The sequence below is a fragment of the Musca autumnalis genome, unplaced genomic scaffold, assembly GCF_047663935.1.
Source record: "Musca autumnalis isolate F117 unplaced genomic scaffold, ASM4766393v1 scaffold_3, whole genome shotgun sequence".
NCBI lineage: Eukaryota > Metazoa > Arthropoda > Insecta > Diptera > Muscidae > Musca > Musca autumnalis.
In genome coordinates, this window is record NW_027411866.1 from 225,874,635 (window position 1) to 225,884,519 (window position 9,885).

Genomic DNA, 9,885 nt, shown 5'->3' on the forward strand with positions numbered 1-9,885 from the left:
TCTTTTTACAGTAGATGTATACATTTTGTTCAATTGATTTACAGGGTTTATTAAAGTAAGTCTGTTAATTTATCACGTAAAAAAAATTCATTATCTGCGGCAAATTAAAATCAATCCCCACCATTGGGCCACACAATTTTTTCAATAAAATCCAAATAAGACGCCACTCTAGTGTACAGGACCGGTGTCTTGCCACCACAGCTAATACCGCTTGAAACCACACCTAGTACTTTATAAACTTTACGACTTTCTGAAAGCAAGACAACAATAAATTTCATTATTAAAATTATTTATTTTTTGCACACGAAATTTTGTTTAACGTACCATCTGCAATTAATACCAAAGGGCCTCCTGAATCCCCTCTACAAGTGTCCTTTTTATGTTTCTTATCTTTAGCACAGAGCTGAGTATTTTGAACGCCATGCTTAAGTCGTGACATATAACCATAACGGGCATAACTGGCGGTACAATTGTCAATTGGTGTAACAGTTAGTTCGATTTTAAGTAAAATTTCGGATACTATATCTTCTAAATTACAAAAACAAAAAAAAAACAAATAAAATAAAATAAATAAAAATAAATAATATGTAATAAATAATTTACTACTAACCATCAACGGATACATAACCCCAACCGGTTACCCATACCGGTACGTCTGGTTTAGGATCAATTAATTCTGTATTCAAACATGCTGGATAAATGAATTCGGAAAACTTTGCAGGTTCTTCCAATTCCAGTATGGCAATATCATTATAGTCCCGTAGCAGAGAATAGTTATCGGGAACATGGATTTGCTAAAATAATTTTCACAATATTAGTGGAAAAATTAGGACATATGTATTTCAAAATTAAAAATAAAAAAATGCTACTGCTATGGATTTTTGAATAGCGTTCCTATGATTTTTAGCATAGCTCTTTTAAAAATCTGCAATATAATGTTCCTTGGAAAAATATCTACCTTAATTTTTATTTTTGTAGCTGTTGCCAATTCTTCATTATTGCTGAAATCCGCCACACCCAAAATTACCGAGACAGGAACCATCTCACTCGATGCAACACAATGGGCTGCGGTCAGTATAAAACGATCATCGATTAAACTTCCGCCACAAAGTATATCAAGGACGTCATTTTTAGAACTATAATCGATGGCTGCCATATGGGGAAATTCGCCTAAAGAAGCGGGTATGCCGTCCAAAATGTGTTCAGTCAAACTGGGTTTTAGACATGAATGGATACGTTGACAAGCTAATGAGAAAGAAGGCGGAAACATAAAAATAAGATTTTTAGACATTTTCATTCATTACCTTTTACAGCTGGCCTTTCATTGGAGGAATTTAGTCTTTCCGGTTGGGTCTGATTTTGAATTTGCCGTAGCCACATTTGCTCGATTCGATCTGCATAAGAACTATTTCAAAAATAAATCTTTAATACATTAATTTTATTCGAGGACTAGCACAGATACATAGATTGATTCCGTTATCCCAAAAAACTAGTTCCCACGTATATACATCCCAGAAGTAACATGAAGAAACTTCTGCATGGTCAAGGGTATGGAACATCTTTCATACTGCTACGAGTACATCCAAAAAATTGAATGTGGCTGAAATACTTATAAAATACCAGCCAACACAACAGGAAAAGACTTAAGCACGGAATCTTTGCAGTAAGGTTGCCGTTTATGCTACGACGGTTGTGGTACAATGACAAATTTCCTCCGCTGGCTGGAATGTGCTCGCACGGAAGGAGGTTCTTCACAGCAAATTTGTATCTGTGTTGGCTTAGCAAGAGCTAAGATGAACAGATTAAGTTCATGGGAACAGTATGAAAATAAATGCGTCCTCATTCAGTCACGAACAAGAATCGTATACAAATTTACTTCATACATGGTTACTCGCGAGCGAAAAAAAATATTCGCTAGTGGGAGTACTGGAAGCAGGGGTGCCAAGTTGGTGGTTTTCCCGCTACTTGTGGTGATTTTTGACGTACAAAAACCACTGTTTAAGCGGGAATGTCAACTGTTTTAAAGTAAAAATCGCTACAGACCTATGGTGCGTACGTTGCTGTAGCGATTTTTACCTCGGAACAGTTGGCATCCCTGTTTGGAAGAGTACGAGTTTTACAAAGAAGTTTACTCTCCAGTGCTCGTGAGTACTGCTTGTTCAAAAATTAGAGCGGCAGTCAAAATGTTCGAAATAGTGTGATCTTCCGCCTTTTTATTCCCTACACCATAGTACGGAGGGTATATTAGGTTTGTTTTTCCGTTTGTACGCCTTGAAATAATCTTTTTTGGGCGAGTTTTGCCCATTCAGAATTCGCGAACTGTTTACATATTGTATATACATAGTATGACTAAAATTCATTAAAATGAAGTGTTTTAGGAGGGATCCCATAATATCGAGCATTAAAATTAATTTTCGTGGAAGCTGTGTTGGCATCAATGTAGAATAATGGGTAAAAATGGTTTTACCTTGTAACGCCCCAAAAGTCGTGATCTCGCATCTCTCGTTTTTGGTTACAGGAAATTGATTATGTTATAAAAAATAAACTTAATTCAAAGGACTTTTGAATTATATTTTAAATTAACGGCCAAGCGACGACCTCTAATGTCAACAGATGGTACTAACACATCAGCGCCACCCCTAGCGGTAAAGTAAATAAACAACAGCATATCAACTGAAGTTGGCTGCAGTTGGTTGGCGGCGCCACCACCGCCGCGCTATAAAAGGAGATGCCTGGCCGTCACTCGGGACAGTTGTCTGTTGACCGCTGATGAGTTAACTGGGGTACGATAAGTACCAATCTTTTAACACTGTGGGATAGTAGTGAGATAACTGGGGTATGATAAGTACCAATATTTTAACTCTGTAGTGTAGTTATTGTGGTGAGTTATCTGGGGTACTGAGAGCAATATACGTACCAATTTCTTAACTCTTTAGTGTGGTGTGTGACTTAATTGGGGAACTGAGAGCAATCGACGTACCAATCTCTTAACTCTTTAGTGTGGTGTGTGAGGTAATTGGGGTACTGAGAGCAATCGACGTACCAATCTCTTAACGCTTTGGTGTGGTGTGTGAGTTAATTGGGGTACTGAGAGCAATCGACGTACCAACCTCTTAACCTACTTCGACAATTGGAGATATTGACGTCATCGCCCTCACGAATGATTATTAAGTCATCAGCATATGATAGTGAACAGAGATAGTGATTCGCCAAATCACGAGCTGCCGTCGGAAAATAAGAATGACTCCCAGACCTGTAAACAATTAAAACTACGATTGATCAAATGTGCTGCCGAAGACTCCGGAACTGTGCCCAAACGAAACTAAATAATAAGATTTCGATTAAGTGTCTAATGAAATGTAGTGTGAAGTGTTTTTTTTTGTATTACATATTTTAACGTTTATGAAAAAAAATTAAACTTGTGTTTTCTCTCTCTCTCTCTAAAGTTCCCAACCACAGAAGGAATCACAGAATACTCCATGGGCAACATGATACTAGTGTATGATTTTTCGTAATATTCAATGCATTCACCTTAAATTGATGCTGACATTTTGAAGCCGGAATTTCGGGGTTTTTGAACTTTTTTAATAATCCGGACGCGCAACTAAATAATATTCCAAACTCATAGTAGCATTATAGAACTCGTTATTTTACGTTGTTTAATGTATATCTCATGAGTGTGTTCTTTACAGTTTTCTTAATAAACACCGCGTGAATTTAGTTTTTTTACGCGACGGATCTAATGAGGCCTTTCGCGTTCGAATCTATCCACCAAAACCGCGAATATAGATACCTTGGAAATAGGAAAATCAGAAAAAATATATTTAGTCAAATCCGCGTACTAAACCGCATAAATGGAATCCATTATATGCGATTATAATATTTGCGAAAACGCATGTCATAAATTACCGAGATACGCGAGTAATATGAGTCTTTTACTCAAAATAGAATGTGGAGGCACATCCGCGATTCTTGAAGAATCTATTTGAAATAAGTGCATATTGACGTATTTTTGATGGGCGCTAATGAAGCCGAATGCGCATCAAAATCGTATACACATTGCAATTCATAAAGCCAATGTTTATAATTTTGGATTCATTCAATGCTTCGTTGTATCAATGAACGGGTTTAATTGATTATTTTTCATTGATGCTATGAAACGTTCCATTAATATAATGAAATATTTCATTCATGCAATGAAGCTTTACGTTATTTAAATTTCAATAATTTTTCGTTTCATTGTATAAACGAAACTGATTTCATTGATGCGATCAAACTTTTAATTTCTATAAATTTAAGAAAAATTCGTATGTTTTGAATTCAAACTAAATAGAATGGGCTAAAAACACTAGTACGCAAACATCTTTTTGAAAAAATGGCGAAAAATGTATATATTCGATGTGTTTGATTTGCTTTAAAAATGAATCAAACAGTTTCATTAAATAAATCAAAGAGTTTCATTATATAAATGAAAGAGTTTCATTAAATAAATGAAACATTTTTAAAATTCCTTTTTGTGTTTTGCATTCTTTGTAAATCTGTTAAGTTATAAAATTTGTCTTCTAATTATTTTGTCTTTATCAAACAAATTAAATTTTTGACAATCATAAAAAGAACACATTTATATATTGGCTACATACATATGTATAGAATCACATACATAAATATGTATGCTTGAATATTTGCCAAAACTAGCAGAAACGTCATCAACTGTACAAAAATTCGCTACGGTCGCCGATTGGCGTTGGTATACATAAATATTCATCCACATTAAAAATAATGTTATTCTCAGTTCTTTGTTATTGTTTATATTGTCGTTCATTTAATTCCATTTGTGGTTGTGTGTGAGTATTTAACAAGCAGAAAAAACACGTGTTGGCAAAACAGCCACCGTTTTCTTAGCTACATCAAAAGATGTTCAAGAACATTGTTTTAGTTTGCACTAAACCACAGTCAAGTGTGGTGTTTTCACTTTAAAAACTGTGTGCGAAAGTTAATGTTTAGAAAAAAACCAGATAAATTACTAAAAATTGTTTTATGGTTTTCAATTTTGCTTACAGATGACAACGCTCAAAAAGATAATTTACTTCGCTGAAAGTAAGTATGAAGTGTTTGATAATGTGAAATGAAAACTCAAATATTGGTTAAATTAATTTTTGTAGTTTTTATATGTTCGTTTATTTACTTTTTTTAATTTTCATTTATAATTGCAATGGAGATAAAAAATAGAAAATCCAATGATCAGTGGAATTACGGAGACTGTCCGAGGTCAATGAAGCACTACTCCCTCAAGAAAAAAAAAATGCTGTATCCTAATATCGTTGACGTACACAGGGGATGACTCAGCGGCAAAAGTTGGAGGTAAGTTATTGTTAGAAAACCAGTCCATTTGTTAGCAATTTGTTTATTGTTTCAATTTTACTTACAGATGACAACGCCCAATACTATCATTAATGTGGTTAATACCTGATGTATTAAATATGAATTGTTTTACTAATTGCAATAAAATGAAATAAACATATTTAGCATTGACTTAATTTTTGTTCATTACGTGAGTATGAAATGACTTCACAACATGAATGAAATCCTACGTTGTATCAATGAAATTTGTCATTGATTTTGAACCAACGTAAGGCTGCATTGCATAAATGAAGAAGTGTCATTACAACAATGAAAGTATTTCATTGCATCAATTACAAAGTTTCATTGCATCAATGAAGGAGTTTCGTTGCATTAATGAAAAAGTTTCATTGCATCAATGAAGGAGTTTTATTGCATTAATGAAAAAGTTTCATTGTATTAACGAAAAAGTTTCATTGCATAAATGAAGGAGTTTCATTGCATTAATGAACAATTTCGTTAATTTTACTTCAATGAAACTTTTTTCATTTATTCAATGAAGCTCTACGTTGGCTCAAAATCAATGACAAATCTCATTGATACAACGTAGGATTTCATTCATATTACGTAGCTTTTTCTTTCAGTGTACTTATTTTTAATTTTGTTTTTATTTTTTTTTTTTTGCTACAACAAAAATCAAAGCGATTCGAGAGAAGGGCCTAAACTGAACTTTTCCGAAATTTTGTGTATGAGGTACCCGAAGGAGTGGACCGATTGAGTCTATATTGGAACCTCATCTAAGTCTGGTAGAAATTTCCCTATGTGCACAGTATGGACGAAATCGGTTACTTCCTTTAAGAGTTATCGTGCGCAATTTTCCGAGCATTTCCGAACTTTTGGTTGGAAGGTACCGGAAGGTGCCGAACTTAAACTAAGTTTGGACAAAATATTACGAAAGCCAAATTTTGGACCGAATCGGTTGATCCGTTCGAGAGTTATGAGCTCCAGCCAGCCAGACAGACAGACGGACATGGCTAAATCAAATCCAAATTGTCTGAAACGGATTTCGTCCAAACATACCTAGGGTCTAAAACCATTATTTCGATGGGGAACATTTCGCCCGTATGAAAGTGTATATACCCTCGTTAGCATAAATTCTTCTTCTAGAGTCCATAATAATTGAGGTAGATCGCTATATTTTTGCACCCGGTTGTATAATTTCCATAGGCAGAACATGTTTAAACATGGGCTATATCGGAGCACGTTTTGATATTGACATTTCAGTTTCTTTGTGGTCCCAACACTTCTCCACAAAAAATTGTCAAGATACGTCCATGTGTTGATATACCTATATAGCAGAACCTCCCGATTTTTCATATTTTGTTGATTTTACGTACAAATTTTAACCGAACTACTTGTAATTTAACATTTGAAATTCTCAGTGGTCATAAAAACTTCTCCACCATAAATTGTGAACATAGGTCCATGTTTTGGTATAGCCCCCACATTACGGTACCTCCTGATTTCCGCTATGTTGAGGATTTTAGCTACATTATTGAATAGGGAGGTACCGTTCTATGGGGGCTATATGAAAAAGTGAACTTATACCGACAATTTTCAAGTGGAAATTTTGATACCATCAACGAAGACTAACTTTCATATTTCACCAGCATCATATCAGTGTCTGAAGCAATTCCCCTTTAATATTGTTTTTGTCCAGGAGAACCATAAAAAATACTTACAATTGATATCTTGTCGCTGCTAGGTGTAACTGTTGTAGCAGCATCATTATGCTGATTGTCATTAACAATGATGTTATGCGCATATAAGAGCCCATGGTTTTACTTGGCTTTCCGCTTATCAAAAATTAGATTTGTAATGATTATAATGTACGCATTTAATTGTTTAGAATTAATTTGTTTTGTTTATTGCTGTTGTTGCCTTAGTAATTTTATTTATGTTGATAATTTTTCACAAGCAAAAAATTAAACCACTGTCTGTCTATACCACAAAAATATTCACAACACAACCGCTCTTGAATACAGCTTCGAATCAACTGAGAGTGAATTAGGACATATTCAATACAGAAAAAAACTCAGCTTGATTATTATAATATTGTCTTTTATTTCTTTAATGGTCATTCGGTAATAAATAAACAAAACCAAAAAATGATAAGCTGATTTCGGTTTTTTTTTTTTTAATATAATCGATGGAATCTACCTGGTATGTGTTTCGACCACTATGTGTTTCTGATTGCCGCCGAATCTTTATAAATAAAAGTAAAATGTCGTTCGTTAGTAATTGCATCAATTGAGAACGGCTGGACCCATTTGGAAAATTGTTTTTAAATGTTCGTCATAGTCCAACTTAGGTTTTTACGGAAAGAAAAATTTATTCGAATATAGCTCACAAATTTTTTTTCGTCCTATTAAAAAAAGTTGTTTATGAATTCGTTTATTTTTAGCTGTGTTGATGCTGCTCACTGCAAAACATTTCAGTATATTTTCAGATTTTTTTACTAACGGTTCCAAAGATTTCACGCTTTTTAAAAGTCGAATTCTGTAAAAACTATGTGCAATGAAATACTCATAACTTCTTACGCGCTATTCCGGCCAGATGGTTCTAACTAGCTGATGCATACACCTTATCAGCGTGTTGCTTCCGGATTTGAAGAATTCGCCTGGTAGGCCATCATCACCTGCTCCATTTTGATTTTTTAGCCGGTTTATTGCTGTTTTACGTCATCTTGGCCCGGCGGTATACATTCAATACTATCCTCTGGCATTGGATCAGTTGTATCTACGTCGTCTTCGATAGTACTTACTTACTTAGTTGGCCCATTACAGAACATTTGTTCCATAGACCGAACTAAGAAAAGTTCTCCATTCCTCTCTGTTTTTCGCTTGACTTTTTGGAATACCGCGCCTTTCCATTTCTTCATCCACTTGTGTGCTCCATCGAAGCTTAGGCCTGCCGATTCTGCGTGCACCGCCATGTGGCATGTATTCATACGCCTTTTTAGCGGGTTCATCATCGCTCATTCTCATGATATGGCCTAGCCAACGCAATCGTTGCATCTCGATACGTTTAACTATATTCATGTCTTTGTATAGCTGATATAGCTCGTGGCTCATGCGACGTCGATATTCACCGTCAACGCAAATCGACCCGTAGATCTTTCGAAGAATTTTCCTCTCAAACACACCAAGCACTGCCTTATCTGCTTGCGCAAGTACCCATGCTTCGGAGCCATACATTAGCACGGGTAGTATCAGCGTTTTGTATAGTGTTATTTTTGTTTGGCGAGATGTGGCTTTGTTTTTAAATTGCTTACTTAATCCATAGTAGCATCTGTTGGCCAATACAATTCTTCTTCTTATTTCACAACTGATGTTGTTTGTTGTGTTTATGGCAGTGCCGAGGTAGACGAAGTCTTTAACTACCTCAAAATTGTAGGTACCAACTTCTACGGTGGGTCCGAGCTCTATGGACGCTTTGCGCGTCGACACCATCAATTTGGTCTTTTCGCCGTTTACCGCCAGACCCACTTTCGCAGATTCTGCTTCGACCTTCCTAAAGGTATCAGTTACTTCCTTTACTGATCGTCCCATGATGTCTATGTCATCAGCATAGGCAAGTAACATGTGGCTATTGGTGTAAATTGTGCCATTTCTTTTGACATTTGCATCTCGTATTACCTTTTCCAGCAAAATGTTGAATAGGTCACACGAAAGCTGTCTCCTTGTCTGAAACCTCTTTTGGTACAAAATTCTTCGGAGAGGTTCTTTCCAATTTTAACTGAGGACCTAGTATCAGTTAGAGTCATCTTACAAAGCCGGATGAACTTTGCGGGAATACCAAATTCAGACATTGCATGCAATACCTTTGATCGGAGGGGACTGTCGAATGCTGCTTTATAATCGACAAAAAGATGAAATGTGTCGATCTGCATCTCTTGGGTCTTCTCTAGGATTTGCCGCAGGGTAAATATCTGGTCAATGGTGGACTTGCCAGGTCTAAAGCCGCATTGGTATGGTCCAATTATCTCGTTGACCATAGGCTTTATTCGTTCGCACAGTATCCCTGACACTATCTTATAGGCAATAGGGAGTAGACTTATGCCCCTATAGTTGGAGCATACAGTCTTATCTCCTTTTTTGTGGACGGGACATAGGATGCTCAGGTTCCAATCGTCGGGTACGCGTTCTTCCTGCCAGATGGTGCTAACTAGCTGACGGTTTTAAACAGCTCGGCTGGTAAGCCATCGGCTCCTGCTGCTTTATTATTCTTCAGCCGGTTGATTGCTGTTTTTACCTCATCTTGGCCGGGTGGTATACATTCTATACCATCTTCTGGGATTGGATCTGCGGTATCATCGTCTTCGCCACTATTGGATACCAGCAGATTGGAGAAATGTTCCTTCCATATCCTGAGCACGCTATCTGTATCTGTTACCAGATTACCTTGCTGGTCTCTACAGGAGGATGTGCCTGTACCAAAGCCATCTGCTTGATGTTTCACTCTTTGGTAGAATTTTCGGACTTC

At 36.2% G+C, this 9,885-nt stretch overlaps 1 protein-coding gene across 1 annotated transcript; it reads right to left on the bottom strand.

The window, feature by feature from the left end:
* Positions 1 to 7,399, bottom strand: LOC141397178 (serine protease Hayan-like). The gene is made up of 6 exons (XM_073973167.1): positions 7,083 to 7,399; positions 1,305 to 1,405; positions 959 to 1,245; positions 611 to 794; positions 325 to 528; positions 1 to 250 (listed from the first exon to the last, which is right to left on the bottom strand). The coding sequence occupies exons 1-6, from the start codon at positions 7,175 to 7,177 to the stop codon at positions 111 to 113; spliced, it is 1,011 nt and encodes a 336-aa protein (XP_073829268.1). The 5' UTR covers positions 7,178 to 7,399; the 3' UTR covers positions 1 to 110.
* Positions 7,400 to 9,885: the final 2,486 nt, after the last annotated feature.

Excerpts from the sequence above, each read along its gene's own strand:
- LOC141397178 (XM_073973167.1), bottom strand. The coding sequence starts at position 7,177 with ATGGGCTCTTATATGCGCATAACATCATTGTTAATGACAATCAGCATA. Across the intron at positions 1,406-7,082 it reads GCAGCGACAAGATATCAATT|TTCTTATGCAGATCGAATCG; the intron begins GTAAGTATTTTT and ends TTTTTGAAATAG. Across the intron at positions 529-610 it reads GGGTTATGTATCCGTTGATG|AAGATATAGTATCCGAAATT; the intron begins GTTAGTAGTAAA and ends TTTGTAATTTAG.